Genomic DNA, 19,263 nt, shown 5'->3' on the forward strand with positions numbered 1-19,263 from the left:
TCAGGGTGCAGAGACTGCGGTAGCCTCTTCCCCCTCTCTGAAACGCGTCATCGGGGTGCAGAGACTGCGGTAGCCTCTTCCCCCTCTCTGAAACGCGTCATCAGGGTGCAGAGTCTGCGGTAGCCTCTTCCCCTCTCTGAAACGCGTCATCAGGGTGCAGAGTCTGCGGTAGCCTCTTCCCCCTCTCTGAAACGCGTCATCGGGGTGCAGAGTCTGCGGTAGCCTCTTCCCCCTCTCTGAAACGCGTCATCGGGGTGCAGAGTCTGCGGTAGCCTCTTCCCCCTCTCTGAAACGCGTCATCAGGGTGCAGAGTCTGCGGTAGCCTTCTCCCCCTCTCTGAAACGATTCATCAGGGTGCAGAGACTGCGGTAGCCTCTTCCCCCTTTCTGAAACGCGTCATCAGGGTGCAAAGTCTGCGGTAGCCTCTTCCCCCTCTCTGAAACGCGTCATCAGGGTGCAGAGACTGCGGTAGCCTCTTCCCCCTTTCTGAAACGCGTCATCAGGGTGCAGAGTCTGCGGTAGCCTTCTCCCCCTCTCTGAAACGATTCATCAGGGTGCAGAGACTGCGGTAGCCTCTTCCCCCTCTCTGAAACGCGTCATCAGGGTCCAGAGACTGCGGTAGCCTCTTCCCCCTCTCTGAAACGCGTCATCAGGGTGCAGAGACTGCGGTAGCCTTCTCCCCCTCTCTGAAACGCGTCATCAGGGTGCAGAGACTGCGGTAGCCTCTTCCCCCTCTCTGAAACGCGTCATCAGGGTGCAGAGACTGCGGTAGCCTCTTCCCCCTCTCTGAAACGCGTCATCAGGGTGCAGAGACTGCGGTAGCCTCTTCCCCCTCTCTGAAACGCGTCATCAGGGTGCAGAGACTGCGGTAGCCTCTTCCCCCTCTCTGAAACGCGTCATCAGGGTGCAGAGACTGCGGTAGCCTCTTCCCCCTCTCTGAAACGCGTCATCAGGGTGCAGAGACTGCGGTAGCCTCTTCCCCCTCTCTGAAACGCGTCATCAGGGTGCAGAGACTGCGGTAGCCTCTTCCCCCTCTCTGAAACGCGTCATCAGGGTGCAGAGACTGCGGTAGCCTCTTCCCCCTCTCTGAAACGCGTCATCAGGGTGCAGAGACTGCGGTAGCCTCTTCCCCCTCTCTGAAACGCGTCATCAGGGTGCAGAGACTGCGGTAGCTTCTTCCCCCTCTCTGAAACGCGTCATCAGGGTGCAGAGACTGCGGTAGCCTCTCCCCCCCCCCCCCCTCCCTGAAACGCGTCATCAGGGTGCAGAGACTGCGGTAGCCTTCTCCCCCTCTCTGAAACGCGTCATCAGGGTGCAGAGACTGCGGTAGCCTCTTCCCCCCTCTCTGAAACGCGTCATCAGGGTGCAGAGACTGCGGTAGCCTCTTCCCCCTCTCTGAAACGCGTCATCAGGGTGCAGAGACTGCGGTAGCCTCTTGCCCCTCTCTGAAACGCGTCATCAGGGTGCAGAGACTGCGGTAGCCTCTTCCCCCTCTCTGAAACGCGTCATCAGGGTGCAGAGACTGCGGTAGCCTCTTCCCCCCCCCCCTCTCTGAAACGCGTCATCAGGGTGCAGAGACTGCGGTAGCCTCTTCCCCCTTTCTGAAACGCGTCATCAGGGTGCAGAGACTGCGGTAGCCTCTTCCCCCCCCCCCCCCCCCCTCTGAAACGCGTCATCAGGGTGCAGAGACTGCGGTAGCCTTCTCCCCCTCTCTGAAACGCGTCATCAGGGTGCAGAGACTGCGGTAGCCTCTTCCCCCTCTCTGAAACGCGTCATCAGGGTGCAGAGACTGCGGTAGCCTCTTCCCCCTCTCTGAAACGCGTCATCAGGGTGCAGAGACTGCGGTAGCCTCTTCCCCCTCTCTGAAACGCGTCATCAGGGTGCAGAGACTGCGGTAGCCTCTTCCCCCTCTCTGAAACGCGTCATCAGGGTGCAGAGACTGCGGTAGCCTCTTCCCCCTCTCTGAAACGCGTCATCAGGGTGCAGAGACTGCGGTAGCCTCTTCCCCCTCTCTGAAACGCGTCATCAGGGTGCAGAGACTGCGGTAGCCTCTCCCCCCCCCCCCCCTCTCTGAAACGCGTCATCAGGGTGCAGAGACTGCGGTAGCCTCTTCCCCCCCCCCCCTCTCTGAAACGCGTCATCAGGGTGCAGAGACTGCGGTAGCCTCTTCCCCCTTTCTGAAACGCGTCATCAGGGTGCAGAGACTGCGGTAGCCTCTTCCCCCCCCCCCCCCCTCTCTGAAACGCGTCATCAGGGTGCAGAGACTGCGGTAGCCTTCTCCCCCTCTCTGAAACGCGTCATCAGGGTGCAGAGACTGCGGTAGCCTCTTCCCCCTCTCTGAAACGCGTCATCAGGGTGCAGAGACTGCGGTAGCCTCTTCCCCCTCTCTGAAACGCGTCATCAGGGTGCAGAGACTGCGGTAGCCTCTTCCCCCTCTCTGAAACGTGTCATCAGGGTACTGAGTCTGCGGTAGCCTTCTCCCCATACCTGAAACAATGCGTGATCAAAAGTAAGTGGAAAAAATAGAAAAGCAGTTAAATAGAGTAGTGAGGGAATGAGAGGGAATTTTTATTGCTAGTTTATTAGAAAATAGTTTAGATTATGGTACTAAATAGTGAGGGATTTTGGAGGAAAATTACTTTGGATTTCGGACAACCCATTTAATCTATTGCGATTTATTTTGGCCTGATAACTCATAACTTTACAGTTTATTAATTTTCCTCCCTTTACATAGCGCCATCATATTCCACAGCACTTTACAGACATCATCATCACTGTCCCCATTGGGGCTCACAATCTACATTCCCTGTCAGTCTGTGGAGTGTGGGAAGAAACCGGAGAACCCGGAGGAAACCCACACAAACACAGGGAGAACATACAAACTCCTTGCAGATGTCGTCCTTGGTGGGATTTGAACCCAGGACCCCAGTGCTGCAGGGTTACAGCTGAGCAGTTTGACTCATATATTATACTTTTAAGCGTAGTGATCATCCCCAGCAGATTATTGGTGTCAGTCATCATGTGTAATAGCGTAATAACAGGATTCCGGATCCTTATTGAATCTGGATCAGGTAATTTTACTCTGCAGGCGCCAGCTGTAATTGCAGTTTTAAAATTGATTGTACACAAGAGCACTGCGCCCCCAGTCCATAGTTCTGACAACACACAGGGGCACTGCGCCCCCAGTCCATAGTTCTGACAACACACAAGGGCACTGCGCCCCCAGTCCATAGTTCTGACAACACACAAGGGCACTGCGCCCCCAATCCATAGTTCTGACAACACATAGGGGCACTGCGCCCCCAATCCATAGTTCTGACAACACACAGGGGCACTGCGCCCCCAGTCCATAGTTCTGACAACACACAGGGGCACTGCGCCCCCAGTCCATAGTTCTGACAACACACAAGGGCACTGCGCCCCCAGTCCATAGTTCTGACAACACACAGGGGCACTGCGCCCCCAATCCATAGTTCTGACAACACACAGGGGCACTGCGCCCCCAATCCATAGTTCTGACAACACATAGGGCCACTGCGCCCCCAATCCATAGTTCTGACAACACACAGGGGCACTGCGCCCCCAATCCATAGTTCTGACAACACACAGGGGCACTGCGCCCCCAATCCATAGTTCTGACAACATACAGGGGCAGAGCGCCCCCAGTCCATAGTTCTGACAACATACAGGGGCACTGCGCCTCCAGTCCATAGTTCTGACAACACACAGGGGCACTGCGCCCCCAATCCATAGTTCTGACAACACATAGGGGCACTGCGCCCCCAATCCATAGTTCTGACAACACACAGGGGCACTGCGCCCCCAATCCATAGTTCTGACAACACACAGGGGCACTGCGCCCCCAATCCATAGTTCTGACAACATACAGGGGCAGAGCGCCCCCAGTCCATAGTTCTGACAACATACAGGGGCACTGCGCCTCCAGTCCATAGTTCTGACAACACACAGGGGCACTGCGCCCCCAATCCATAGTTCTGACAACACACAGGGGCACTGTGCCCCCAATCCATAGTTCTGACAACACACAGGGGCACTGCGCCCCCAATCCATAGTTCTGACAACACACAGGGGCACTGCGCCCCCAATCCATAGTTCTGACAACACACAGGGGCACTGCGCCTCCAGTCCATAGTTCTGACAACACACAGGGGCACTGCGCCCCCAATCCATAGTTCTGACAACACATAGGGGCACTGCGCCCCCAATCCATAGTTCTGACAACACACAGGGGCACTGCGCCCCCAATCCATAGTTCTGACAACACACAGGGGCACTGCGCCCCCAATCCATAGTTCTGACAACATACAGGGGCAGAGCGCCCCCAGTCCATAGTTCTGACAACATACAGGGGCACTGCGCCTCCAGTCCATAGTTCTGACAACACACAGGGGCACTGCGCCCCCAATCCATAGTTCTGACAACACACAGGGGCACTGCGCCCCCAATCCATAGTTCTGACAACACACAGGGGCACTGCGCCCCCAATCCATAGTTCTGACAACACACAGGGGCACTGCGCCCCCAGTCCATAGTTCTGACAACACACAGGGGCACTGCGCCTCCAGTCCATAGTTCTGACAACACACAGGGGCACTGCGCCCCCAATCCATAGTTCTGACAACACACAGGGTCACTGCGCCCCCAATCCATAGTTCTGACAACACACAGGGGCACTGCGCCCCCAATCCATAGTTCTGACAACACACAGGGGCACTGCGCCCCCAATCCATAGTTCTGACAACACACAGGGGCACTGCGCCCCCAATCCATAGTTCTGACAACACACAGGGGCACTGCGCCTCCAGTCCATAGTTCTGACAACACACAGGGGCACTGCGCCCCCAATCCATAGTTCTGACAACACATAGGGGCACTGCGCCCCCAATCCATAGTTCTGACAACACACAGGGGCACTGCGCCCCCAATCCATAGTTCTGACAACACACAGGGGCACTGCGCCCCCAATCCATAGTTCTGACAACATACAGGGGCAGAGCGCCCCCAGTCCATAGTTCTGACAACATACAGGGGCACTGCGCCTCCAGTCCCTAGTTCTGACAACACACAGGGGCACTGTGCCCCCAATCCATAGTTCTGACAACACACAGGGGCACTGCGCCCCCAATCCATAGTTCTGACAACACACAGGGGCACTGCGCCCCCAATCCATAGTTCTGACAACACACAGGGGCACTGCGCCCCCAATCCATAGTTCTGACAACACACAGGGGCACTGCGCCCCCAATCCATAGTTCTGACAACACACAGGGGCACTGCGCCCCCAATCCATAGTTCTGACAACACACAGGGGCACTGCGCCCCCAATCCATAGTTCTGACAACACACAGGGGCACTGCGCCTCCAGTCCATAGTTCTGACAACACACAGGGGCACTGCGCCCCCAATCCATAGTTCTGACAACACATAGGGGCACTGCGCCCCCAATCCATAGTTCTGACAACACACAGGGGCACTGCGCCCCCAATCCATAGTTCTGACAACACACAGGGGCACTGCGCCCCCAATCCATAGTTCTGACAACATACAGGGGCAGAGTGCCCCCAGTCCATAGTGCTGACAACACACAGGCGCACTGCGCCCCCAGTCCATAGTGCTGACAACACACAGGCGCACTGCGCCCCCAGTCCATAGTGCTGACAACACACAGGGGCACTGCGCCCCCAGTCCACAGTTCTGTGCCTTCCTCTAATGAACATGCTGAAGCTTCGATCATTGTCCTGGATGTGCATTCGAAATATCTCCCAACCTTAGTAAACCCCAATAATGAAGATCCTCCAACAGTCACAGATCCCACTGACAACATGCAGTCCACGTTACTTTCCTCTCTTGGATAAGGCCGCTCTTACCTCTCCTCCCTGTATATGATTCCACTCTTGCCTCTCCTCCCTGTATATGATGCCGCTCTTACCTCTCCTCCCTGTATATGATGCCGCTCTTACCTCTCCTCCCTGTATATGATGCCGCTCTTGCCTCTCCTCCCTGTATATGATGCCGCTCTTACCTCTCCTCCCTGTATATGATGCCGCTCTTACCTCTCCTCTCTGTATATGATGCCGCTCTTGGCTCTCCTCCCTGTATATGATTCCGCTCTTGCCTCTCCTCCCTGTATATTATGCCGCTCTTACTTCTCCTCTCTGTATATGATGCCGCTCTTGCCTCTCCTCCCCGTATATGATGCCGCTCTTGCCTCTCCTCCCTGTATATGATGATGCTCTTGCCTCTCCTCCCCGTATATGATGCCGCTCTTGCCTCTCCTCCCTGTATATGATGCCGCTCTTGCCTCTCCTCCCCGTATATGATGCCGTTCTTGCCTCTCCTCCCCGTATATGATGCCGCTCTTGCCTCTCCTCCCCGTATATGATGCCGCTCTTGCCTCTCCTCCCCGTATATGATGCCGCTCTTGCCTCTCCTCCCCGTATATGATGCCGCTCTTGCCTCTCCTCCCCGTATATGATGCCGCTCTTGCCTCTCCTCCCCGTATATGATGCCGCTCTTGCCTCTCCTCCCCGTATATGATGCCGCTCTTGCCTCTCCTCCCCGTATATGATGCCGCTCTTGCCTCTCCTCCCCGTATATGATGCCGCTCTTGCCTCTCCTCCCCGTATATGATGCCGCTCTTGCCTCTCCTCCCCGTATATGATGCCGCTCTTGCCTCTCCTCCCCGTATATGATGCCGCTCTTGCCTCTCCTCCCCGTATATGATGCCGCTCTTGCCTCTCCTCCCTGTATATGATGCCGCTCTTGCCTCTCCTCCCTGTATATGATGCCTCTCCTCTCTGTATATGATGCCGCTCTTGCCTCTCCTCCCCGTATATGATGCCGCTCTTGCCTCTCCTCCCTGTATATGATGATGCTCTTGCCTCTCCTCCCTGTATATGATGCCGCTCTTACCTCTCATCCCTGTATATGATGCCCTCTTGCCTCTCCTCTCTGTATATGATGCCGCTCTTGCCTCTCCTCCCCGTATATGATGCCGTTCTTGCCTCTCCTCCCCGTATATGATGCCGCTCTTGCCTCTCCTCCCCGTATATGATGCCGCTCTTGCCTCTCCTCCCCGTATATGATGCCGCTCTTGCCTCTCCTCCCCGTATATGATGCCGCTCTTGCCTCTCCTCCCCGTATATGATGCCGCTCTTGCCTCTCCTCCCTGTATATGATGCCGCTCTTGCCTCTCCTCCCTTTATATGATGCCGCTCTTGCCTGTCCTCCCTGTATATGAAGCCGCTCGTGCCTCTCCTCCCTGTATATGATGCCGCTCTTGCCTCTCCTCCCTGTATATGCCGCTCTTGCCTCTCCTCCCTGTATATGATGCATCTCTTGCCTCTCCTCCCTGTATATGATGCTTCTCTTGCCTCTCCTCTCTGTATATGATGCCGCTCTTGCCTCTCCTCTCTGTATATGATGCCGCTCTTGCCTCTCCTCCCTGTATATGATGCCGCTCTTGCCTCTCCTCCCTGTATATGATGCCGCTCTTGCCTCTCCTCCCCGTATATGATGCCGCTCTTGCCTCTCCTCCCCGTATATGATGCCGCTCTTGCCTCTCCTCCCCGTATATGATGCCGCTCTTACCTCTCCTCCCTGTATGATGCCGCTCTTGCCTCTCCTCCCTGTATATGATGCCTCTCCTCCCTGTATATGATGCCGCTCTTGCCTCTCCTCCCCGTATATGATGCCGCTCTTGCCTCTCCTCCCTGTATATGATGCCGCTCTTGCCTCTCCTCCCTGTATGATGCCGCTCTTGCCTCTCCTCCCTGTATATGATGCCTCTCCTCCCTGTATATGATGCCGCTCTTGCCTCTCCTCCCTGTATATGATGCCGCTCTTGCCTCTCCTCCCTGTATGATGCCGCTGTTGCCTCTCCTCCCTGTATATGATGCCTCTCCTCCCTGTATATGATGCCGCTCTTGCCTCTCCTCCCTGTATATGATGCCGCTCTTGCCTCTCCTCCCTGTATGTGATGCCGCTCTTGCCTCTCCTCTCTGTATTTGATGCCGCTCTTGCCTCTCCTCCCTGTATATAATGCCGCTCTTGCCTCTCCTCCCTGTATATGATGCCGCTCTTGCCTGTCCTCCCTGTATATGAAGCCGCTCTTGCCTCTCCTCCCTGTATATGATGCCTCTCCTCCCTGTATATGATGCCGCTCTTGCCTCTCCTCCCTGTATATGATGCCGCTCTTGCCTCTCCTCCCTGTATGTGATGCCGCTCTTGCCTCTCCTCTCTGTATGTGATGCCGCTCTTGCCTCTCCTCCCTGTATATAATGCCGCTCTTGCCTCTCCTCCCTGTATATGATGCCGCTCTTGCCTGTCCTCCCTGTATATGAAGCCGCTCGTGCCTCTCCTCCCTGTATATGATGCCGCTCTTGCCTCTCCTCCCTGTATATGCCGCTCTTGCCTCTCCTCCCTGTATATGATGCCTCGCCTCCCTGTATATGATGCCGCTCTTGCCTCTCCTCCCTGTATATGATGCCGCTCTTGCCTCTCCTCCCTGTATGTGATGCCGCTCTTGCCTCTCCTCTCTGTATGTGATGCCGCTCTTGCCTCTCCTCTCTGTATATAATGCCGCTCTTGCCTCTCCTCCCTTTATATGATGCCGCTCTTGCCTGTCCTCCCTGTATATGAAGCCGCTCGTGCCTCTCCTCCCTGTATATGATGCTGCTCTTGCCTCTCCTCCCTGTATATGCCGCTCTTGCCTCTCCTCCCTGTATATGATGCATCTCTTGCCTCTCCTCCCTGTATATGATGCTTCTCTTGCCTCTCCTCCCTGTATATGATGCTGCTCTTGCCTCTCCTCCCTGTATATGATGCCGCTCTTGCCTCTCCTCCCTGTATATGATGCCGCTCTTGCCTCTCCTCCCTGTATATGATGCCGCTCTTGCCTCTCCTCCCTGTATATGATGCCGCTCTTGCCTCTCCTCTCTGTATATGATGCCGCTCTTGCCTCTCCTCCCTGTATATGATGATGCTCTTGCCTCTCCTCCCCGTATATGATGCCGCTCTTGCCTCTCCTCCCCGTATATGATGCCGCTCTTGCCTCTCCTCCCTGTATATGATGCCGCTCTTGCCTCTCCTCCCTGTATATGATGCCGCTCTTGCCTCTCCTCCCTTTATATGATGCCGCTCTTGCCTGTCCTCCCTGTATATGAAGCCGCTCGTGCCTCTCCTCCCTGTATATGATGCCGCTCTTGCCTCTCCTCCCTGTATATGCCGCTCTTGCCTCTCCTCCCTGTATATGATGCATCTCTTGCCTCTCCTCCCTGTATATGATGCTTCTCTTGCCTCTCCTCTCTGTATGATGCCGCTCTTGCCTCTCCTCCCTGTATATGATGCCGCTCTTGCCTCTCCTCCTTGTATATGATGCCGCTCTTGCCTCTCCTCCCTGTATATGATGCCGCTCTTGCCTCTCCTCCCTGTATATGATGCCGCTCTTGCCTCTCCTCCCCGTATATGATGCCGCTCTTACCTCTCCTCCCTGTATATGATGCCGCTCTTGCCTCTCCTCCCTGTATATGATGCCGCTCTTGCCTCTCCTCCCTGTATATAATGCCGCTCTTGCCTCTCCTCCCTGTATGTGATGCCGCTCTTGCCTCTCCTCTCTGTATGTGATGCCGCTCTTGCCTCTCCTCTCTGTATATAATGCCGCTCTTGCCTCTCCTCCCTGTATATGATGCCGCTCTTGCCTCTCCTCCCTGTATATGATGCCGCTCTTGCCTCTCCTCTCTGCATATGATGCCGCTCTTGCCTCTCCTCTCTGCATATGATGCCGCTCTTACCTCTCCTCTCTGTATACGATGCCGCTCTTGCCTCTCCTCCCTGTATATGATGCCGCTCTTGCCTCTCCTCCCTGTATATGATGCCGCTCTTGCCTCTCCTCCCTGTATATGATGCCGCTCTTGCCTCTCCTCCCTGTATATGATGCCTCTCCTCCCTGTATATGATGCCGCTCTTGCCTCTCCTCCCTGTATATGATGCCGCTCTTGCCTCTCCTCCCTGTATATGATGCCGCTCTTGCCTCTCCTCCCTGTATATGATGCCGCTCTTGCCTCTCCTCCCTGTATGATGCCGCTCTTGCCTCTCCTCCCTGTATATGATGCCTCTCCTCCCTGTATATGATGCCGCTCTTGCCTCTCCTCCCTGTATATAATGCCGCTCTTGCCTCTCCTCCCTGTATGTGATGCCGCTCTTGCCTCTCCTCTCTGTATGTGATGCCGCTCTTGCCTCTCCTCTCTGTATATGATGCCGCTCTTGCCTCTCCTCCCTGTATATGATGCCGCTCTTGCCTCTCCTCCCTGTATATGATGCCGCTCTTGCCTCTCCTCTCTGCATATGATGCCGCTCTTACCTCTCCTCTCTGTATACGATGCCGCTCTTGCCTCTCCTCCCTGTATATGATGCCGCTCTTGCCTCTCCTCCCTGTATATGATGCCGCTCTTGCCTCTCCTCCCTGTATATGATGCCGCTCTTGCCTCTCCTCCCTGTATATGATGCCTCTCCTCCCTGTATATGATGCCGCTCTTGCCTCTCCTCCCTGTATATGATGCCGCTCTTGCCTCTCCTCCCTGTATATGATGCCGCTCTTGCCTCTCCTCCCTGTATATGATGCCGCTCTTGCCTCTCCTCTCTGCATATGATGCCGCTCTTGCCTCTCCTCTCTGTATATGATGCCGCTCTTGCCTCTCCTCTCTGTATATGATGCCGCTCTTGCCTCTCCTCTCTGTATATGATGCCGCTCTTGCCTCTCCTCCCTGTATATGATGCCGCTCTTGCCTCTCCTCCCTGTATATGATGCCGCTCTTGCCTCTCCTCTCTGTATATGATGCCGCTCTTGCCTCTCCTCCCTGTATATGATGCCGCTCTTGGCTCTCCTCCCTGTATATGATGCCGCTCTTGGCTCTCCTCCCTGTATATGATGCCGCTCTTGGCTCTCCTCCCTGTATATGATGCCGCTCTTGGCTCTCCTCCCTGTATATGATGCCGCTCTTGGCTCTCCTCCCTGTATATGATGCCGCTCTTGCCTCTCCTCCCTGTATATGATGCCGCTCTTGCCTCTCCTCCCTGTATATGATGCCGCTCTTGCCTCTCCTCTCTGTATATGATGCCGCTCTTGCCTCTCCTCTCTGTATATGATGCCGCTCTTGCCTCTCCTCTCTGTATATGATGCCGCTCTTGGCTCTCCTCCCTGTATATGATGCCCCTCTTGCCTCTCCTCTCTGTATATGATGCCCCTCTTGCCTCTCCTCCCTGTATATGATGCCGCTCTTGCCTCTCCTCTCTGTATATGATGCCGCTCTTGCCTCTCCTCTCTGTATATGATGCCGCTCTTGCCTCTCCTCTCTGTATATGATGCCGCTCTTGCCTCTCCTCTCTGTATATGATGCCGCTCTTGCCTCTCCTCCCTGTATATGATGCCGCTCTTGCCTCTCCTCCCTGTATATGATGCCGCTCTTGCCTCTCCTCCCTGTATATGATGCCGCTCTTGCCTCTCCTCCCTGTATATGATGCCGCTCTTGCCTCTCCTCCCTGTATATGATGCCGCTCTTGCCTCTCCTCTCTGTATATGATGCCGCTCTTGCCTCTCCTCTCTGTATATGATGCCGCTCTTGCCTCTCCTCTCTGTATATGATGCCGCTCTTACCTCTCCTCCCTGTATACGATGCCGCTCTTGCCTCTCCTCTCTGTATATGATGCCGCTCTTGCCTCTCCTCTCTGTATATGATGCCGCTCTTGCCTCTCCTCTCTGTATATGATGCCGCTCTTGCCTCTCCTCTCTGTATATGATGCCGCTCTTGCCTCTCCTCCCTGTATATGATGCCGCTCTTACCTCTACTCTCTGTATATGATGCAGCGCTCATAATTTCTGATGTCCTTCGCTCACCTTTGTCATCTTGTCGCCTCCTGCAGGTCATGAACTGGTTCTGGGCTGTTGTCTACAGCTTCACTCAGGAGGAGTTGGCTCGTCTGCTGCAGTTCACAACCGGCTCCTCTCAGCTGCCTCCTGGGGGATTCGCTTCTCTGTGTCCAAGTTTCCAGATCATTGGAGTCCCCGCTCATGGCACTCTGCCCACTGCCCACACCTGGTAGGTGCCACATGTCAGGGCTGTCGCCTGCTGCTGTTGGCCCACAGTCTCCTAGCCGGGGCTCTGCTGCTGCCGTCCTGCGGTCACCTGGCCGGGGCTCTGCTGCTGCTTCATGATCGCCTGGCCGGGGCTCTGCTGTGGTCGCCTGGCCGGGGCTCTGCTGTGGTCGCCTGGCTGGGGCTCTGCTATTGCCGCACCGCGGTCGCTTCGCCGGGGCTCTGCTGTTGCCGCACCGCTGTCGCCTGGCCGGGGTTCTTTTTTTTAAACCAATTATTTTTATTTAGGTTTCAAAACTTTTAACAGCAAACAGTTATCAATATACATATAACAATTCACATAACGTGTAATAATACAGTCAAAACCCTCTCCCCCCTCCCCCCTCCCGCCAATACTCCTTATGCCGGGCATACCTGGGAACATTGACAATCATATTACCGCCATCCATGCGGACCATATTTTCCCAAAAGTTCTCCGCCTGGCCGGGGTTCTGCTGTTGCCGCACCGCTGTCGCCTGGCCGGGGCTCTGCTGCTGCCGCACCGCTGTCGCCTGGCCGGGGCTCTGCTGTTGCCGCACCGCAGTCGCCTGGCTGGGGCTCTGCTGCTGCCGCACCGCGGTCGCTTGGCCGGGGCTCTGCTGCTGCCACACCGCTGTCACCTGGCCGGGGTTCTGCTGCTGCCGCACCGCTGACGCCTGGCCGGGGTTCTGCTGCTGCCGCACTGCTGCCACCTGGCCGGGGTTCTGCTGCCACCTGGCCGGGGTTCTGCTGCCACCTGGCCGGGGTTCTGCTGCCACCTGGCCGGGGTTCTGCTGCCGCCGCTGTCCTGCTGTCACCTGCTCGGGGCTCTGCTGCTGCTGCTTCGTGGTTGCCTGGCCGGGGCTCTTCTACTGCTTCGTGATTGCCTGGCCGGGGCTCTGCTGCTGCTTCGTGGTTGCCTGGCCGGGGCTCTGCTGCTGCTTCGTGGTAGCCTGGCCGGGGCTCTGCTGCTGCTTCGTGGTAGCCTGGCCGGGGCTCTGCTGCTACTTCGTGGTCGCCTGGCCGGGGCTCTGCTGCTGCTTCGTGGTAGCCTGGCCGGGGCTCTGCTGCTGCTTCGTGGTAGCCTGGCCGGGGCTCTGCTGCTGCTTCGTGGTAGCCTGGCCGGGGCTCTGCTGCTGCTTCGTGGTCGCCTGGCCGGGGCTCTGCTGCTGTTGGCTGGCTGGGGCTCTGCTACTGCCGCCCCGTGGTCGCCTGGCCGGGGCTCTGCTGCTGCCCCGCGTTTGCCTGGCTGGTACTCTGCTCTACTAATAATAATTTTATTTCTATAGCGCTAACCCATTCAGCAGTACTTTACAATTAAGCAGGGTCGTGCACAGAGAATATCAGACATTACAGAGTGACACATAGTTTACCAATTACAGGAGGAGTGAGGGCCCTGCTGCTCATTATCTACATCTATGAGGAAATAGGGGGGACATGAAAGGTAACGAGCTTGTCATGGACGGCCCAGCTATCAGTCTAATAAATAGGGCATTTTACATAAGCTGCAGGATCCGTCACCAGCCAGGATCTGTCTAAGTGCAGTCACCAAGTTCTACTGGGTGCATGGAGGATGTGGACGCAGATGAGAAAGGAAGGGTCAGAGTCTGAAAGAGAGAACAGGGAAGAGTTAGAATGGTGAAGTAAGGTGATAGACCTGTCTAATGAGATGTGTTTTTAGGGCTCATTCAAAATGTGGGGTTAGGTATTAATCGTATCGTCCAATGTAGTGCATTCCAGAAAACTGGCACAGAATTAGAGAAGTCTTGCAGACGGAGGTGCGAGGTTCGGATTATGGAGGATGTTGGTCTTAGACTAGATGCAGAATGGAGAGGATGGTAGACATGAGGAGGAGATGTAGGGCGGTGCAGCACTGTGGAGAGGACGGATAGGTGGTAGACAGATGAGGAGATGTAGGGCGGTGTAGAACTGTAGAGACCTTTGTGGGTGAGAGTGATAAGTTTGTATTGGACTCTTTAGTGGATGGGTAACCTGTGCAATAACTGGCACAAGGTGGAGGCATTGGTGTAGAGGCTGGACAAGAATTTGATCCTGGCTGCCACATTCAAGACTGATTGGAAAGGAGAAAGTTTGGTTAGAGTGGGGAGATTGATCATTAGAGAGTTGCAATAGTTCAGACAAGAATGAAGAAGAGCGACAGAGATTTTGTAGTTTCAAAGGTGAGAAAAGGTCAGATTTTGGAAATGTTTTTAAGATGCCAGTGACAAGAGCGAGTGATCGTATATAGGGAATAAAGGAAAGTTCTGTGTTAACTATAACCCCAAAACAGCGATGGAGCTGCTGGGGAGTAATGGTTGAACCACTCAAGGCAATTGCAATATTGGGTTTAGGTAGGCTTGTAGAAGAGGAAACATGAGACGTTCAGTTGGAGAGATTCAGTTTCAGATAGAGGGAGGACATGATGTTGGAGACAGTGAACAGACAATCACTGGTATTTTGTAGAAATGCAGGGGTGATGTCAGGAGAGGAGGTAAAGGGTGTAGAATTGGTGTCATCAGCCTAGAGATGGTACTGGAAACCAAATCTACTGATGGTTTGTCCAATAGGGGTGGTGTATAGAATGAAGAGGAGGATGCCAAGGACTGAACCCTGAGAAGCCCCCAACAGTAAAAGGAGGGGACCTAAGACTGAACCCTGAGGAGCCCCGACAGTAAGAGGAAGGGACTTAGGACTGAACCCTGAGGAACCCCAACAGTAAGAGGGGGACCTAGGACTGAACCACGAGGAGCCCCAACAGTAAGAGGGGACCTAGGACTGAACTCTGAGGAACCCCAACAGTAAGAGGGGACCTATGACTGAACCCTGAGGAGCCCCAACAGTAAGAGGGGACCTATGACTGAACCCTGAAGAGCTCCAACAGTAAGAGGTGAGGGCCTAGTCCTGAACCCTCAGGAGCCCCAACAGTAAGAGTAGAGGGCCTAGGACTGAATCCTGAGGAGCCCCAACAGTAAGAGGGGACCTATGACTGAATCCTGAGGAGCCCCAACAGTAAGAGGGGACCTATGACTGAACCCTGAGGAGCCCCAACAGTAAGAGGGGACCTATGACTGAACCCTGAGGAGCCCCAACAGTAAGAGGGGACCTATGACTGAACCCTGAAGAGCTCCAACAGTAAGAGGTGAGGGCCTAGTCCTGAACCCTCAGGAGCCCCAACAGTAAGAGTAGAGGGCCTAGGACTGAATCCTGAGGAGCCCCAACAGTAAGAGGGGACCTATGACTGAATCCTGAGGAGCCCCAACAGTAAGAGGGGACCTATGACTGAATCCTGAGGAGCCCCAACAGTAAGAGGGGACCTATGACTGAACCCTGAGGAGCCCCAACAGTAAGAGGGGACCTATGACTGAACCCTGAGGAGCCCCAACAGTAAGAGGGGACCTATGACTGAACCCTGAGGAGCCCCAACAGTAAGAGGGGACCTATGACTGAACCCTGAAGAGCCCCAACAGTAAGAGGGGACCTATGACTGAACCCTGAGGAGCCCCAACAGTAAGAGTAGAGGGCCTAGGACTGAATCCTGAGGAGCCCCAACAGTAAGAGGGGACCTATGACTGAACCCTGAGGAGCCCCAACAGTAAGAGGGGACCTATGACTGAATCCTGAGGAGCCCCAACAGTAAGAGGGGACCTATGACTGAACCCTGAGGAGCCCCAACAGTAAGAGGGGACCTATGACTGAACCCTGAGGAGCCCCAACAGTAAGAGGGGACCTATGACTGAACCCTGAGGAGCCCCAACAGTAAGAGGGGACCTATGACTGAACCCTGAGGAGCCCCAACAGTAAGAGGGGACCTATGACTGAACCCTGAGGAGCCCCAACAGTAAGAGTAGAGGGCCTAGGACTGAATCCTGAGGAGCCCCAACAGTAAGAGGGGACCTATGACTGAACCCTGAGGAGCCCCAACAGTAAGAGGGGACCTATGACTGAACCCTGAGGAGCCCCAACAGTAAGAGGGGACCTATGACTGAACCCTGAGGAGCCCCAACAGTAAGAGGGGACCTATGACTGAACCCTGAGGAGCCCCAACAGTAAGAGTAGAGGGCCTAGGACTGAATCCTGAGGAGCCCCAACAGTAAGAGGGGACCTATGACTGAACCCTGAGGAGCCCCAACAGTAAGAGGGGACCTATGACTGAACCCTGAGGAGCCCCAACAGTAAGAGGCGACCTATGACTGAACCCTGAGGAGCTCCAACAGTAAGAGGGGACCTATGACTGAACCCTGAGGAGCCCCAACAGTAAGAGGGGACCTATGACTGAACCCTGAGGAGCCCCAACAGTAAGAGTAGAGGGCCTAGGACTGAATCCTGAGGAGCCCCAACAGTAAGAGGGGACCTATGACTGAACCCTGAGGAGCCCCAACAGTAAGAGGGGACCTATGACTGAACCCTGAGGAGCCCCAACAGTAAGAGGCGACCTATGACTGAACCCTGAGGAGCTCCAACAGTAAGAGGTGAGGGCCTAGGCCTGAACCCTGAGGAGCCCCAACAGTAAGAGTAGAGGGCCTAGGACTGAATCCTGAGGAGCCCCAACAGTAAGAGGGGACCTATGACTGGACCCTGAGGAGCCCCAACAGTAAGAGGGGACCTATGACTGAACCCTGAGGAGCCCCAACAATAAGAGGAGAGGGCTTAGGACTGAATTCTGTGGAGCCCTAACAGTAAGAGGAGAGGGCCTAGGACTGAATCTTGAGAAGCCCCAACAGTAAGGGGGCTCCCCAGGGTTCAGTCCTATGTCCACTAACAGTAAGAGGGACCTAGGACTGAACCCTGAGGAGCCCCAACAGTAAGAGGGGACCTATGACTGAACCCTGAGGAGCCCCAACAGTAAGAGTAGAGGGCCTAGGACTGAATCCTGAGGAGCCCCAACAGTAAGAGGGGACCTATGACTGAACCCTGAGGAGCCCCAACAGTAAGAGGGGACCTATGACTGAACCCTGAGGAGCCCCAACAGTAAGAGGCGACCTATGACTGAACCCTGAGGAGCTCCAACAGTAAGAGGTGAGGGCCTAGGCCTGAACCCTGAGGAGCCCCAACAGTAAGAGTAGAGGGCCTAGGACTGAATCCTGAGGAGCCCCAACAGTAAGAGGGGACCTATGACTGGACCCTGAGGAGCCCCAACAGTAAGAGGGGACCTATGACTGAACCCTGAGGAGCCCCAACAATAAGAGGAGAGGGCTTAGGACTGAATTCTGTGGAGCCCTAACAGTAAGAGGAGAGGGCCTAGGACTGAATCTTGAGAAGCCCCAACAGTAAGGGGGCTCCCCAGGGTTCAGTCCTATGTCCACTAACAGTAAGAGGGACCTAGGACTGAACCCTGAGGAGCCCCAACAGTAAGAGGGGACCCTCCAGCAACTCAAGCTCACTTTCAACCTTTGAACCTGTTACAGAAGATGTTACCCAACTGCTCGCTTCTTCTCGTCCTACAACCTTCACCAGTGACCCTATTACTTCAGTCCCTCTCCCCAGCTGTCACTGCTCACCTAACAAATATTTATAAAGAAAAAGTGGGAAAAGTCTCCAATAAAAATTCTCACTTTATTTGTGCAAAATATTAAAATATCACTAAGGGCGAAAACCAGAAACGCGTCGAGATTACATCTCCGCTATCATGGACCTCTATATATTTTAATATTTTTCACAAGTAAAGTGAGAATTAATTTTTATTGGAGACTTTTCCCATTTTTTTCTTTATAAATATTTGTTAGGTGAGCAGTGACAGCTGGGGAGAGGGACTGAAGGAGATTTGAAGGGATAGGGTCACTGGTGAAGGTTGTAGGATGAGAAGAAGCGAGCAGTTGGGTAACCTCTTCTGTAACAGGTTCAAAGGTTGAAAGTGAGCTTGAGTTGCGGGAGGGAAGGGGATCTAGGGGGGATTGTGTGAAAATGTCTTGACAGGTGATTTTTTTTTCTAGGAAATAAGTGGGCAGAGGTTGGTGACCGAGGTCTGTACATTAGGGTCTGGTGGCAGTGGAAAGTTTCGAAGAGTCGTTTTGGATAATTGGACAATGATATGATGAAAACGGTGAAGTCACTTTTTTGGCCAGATGGAGAGTTATAAGTTTTGAGCATGAACTTATAGTGAAGTCTGCGGAAAGTGATTTTCTCCGCTGACGCTTGCCATCTGGCGCTCCGATGGAGAATACGTTTGCCTGGGTTTCCATCCTTAGTGTCTGGTGGTTCTATGTGTAGCCGGTGCTGCTTTATCCAGGGAGCTCTGCGGTGTATTATAATGTGACAATGCTGAATCTGGACGGTAGTGGGAGGGGATATTAGAGCCTTAGGGTACTGCATAGATCATTGAGTGGCTGTTATGTCCCTGCCCTGTGTCTTGAGTGGATGACCTCTTCGCCTCTGGACTGGAGGACACTGGCCTTCTTGCCACTTGTGGCCACAGGCTCGCCCAACAAACTTCTCTTTGCTTTGGCAGAATCTTCTGTTTTCTCAAAAACAGAAAAATCAGAGGCGGTGGCCATTGTTCAACATGTAGACGCTGGTGCCTGTATGCACGGGGAATGTTTCTGCACACCGGTCTCCTCCGTGCTGGGCTTTGCCGATGTCTGGGTTGCCCGTGTCTAATGTTGATTTCTCGTTGCAGTTTTAACCAGCTGTGTTTGCCAGTCTACGACTCATATGAGGAGATGCATCGGATGTTGAAGCTCGCCATCACTGAAGGCTGTGAAGGTTTCGGGATGGTGTGACGTGGCCTGTGAAGCTGTATAGTTCAGTCAGCGCGCCCCTGATAGAGAAGCCGGAGCCGATGTTCACTCATCTGGATACAATTAGCACAATAATCAGAACAGCGCAATGGCGGGGTGGCTGCCGGGTGCAGGGTGATGCCGAGGGGAGTGGGGTTCTTGTATGTAGTTGCTCTCATTACATTGCCCTGTGAGGATAGTCCTGAAATAGTAGGGGCTGGACCCCAAATACTGAGGTGGCTGGGGTCCTGTACACTGTGATGGAGCGGTGTGTGACCCAGCAGTCATTCAGCCCCGACTCATCCCTATACAGTCCTGACGAGATCTGAGAGCGGCACCCATGGAGTGGGGGGCTTCTACTCCACTGTGAGGGAAGACCCCAGCAGTCTTATCTCTCATTGGGCCTATATCTTAGACAGC

General features: G+C 54.5%; 1 protein-coding gene across 1 annotated transcript in view; it reads left to right on the forward strand.

Annotated features, from left to right (window-relative positions):
- The window catches only part of AREL1 (apoptosis resistant E3 ubiquitin protein ligase 1), a 57,940-nt gene extending 39,057 nt beyond the window's left edge, over positions 1 to 18,883 (forward strand). The window contains 2 exon segments of the mRNA XM_073642218.1: positions 11,941 to 12,116; positions 18,744 to 18,883. Coding sequence (XP_073498319.1) covers positions 11,941 to 12,116; positions 18,744 to 18,846 — 279 coding nt within the window. The 3' untranslated portion in view covers positions 18,847 to 18,883.
- Positions 18,884 to 19,263: the final 380 nt, after the last annotated feature.

This window comes from Phyllobates terribilis, unplaced genomic scaffold (assembly GCF_046119375.1).
Source record: "Phyllobates terribilis strain yellow unplaced genomic scaffold, ASM4611937v1 Scaffold_7__3_contigs__length_470593459, whole genome shotgun sequence".
NCBI lineage: Eukaryota > Metazoa > Chordata > Amphibia > Anura > Dendrobatidae > Phyllobates > Phyllobates terribilis.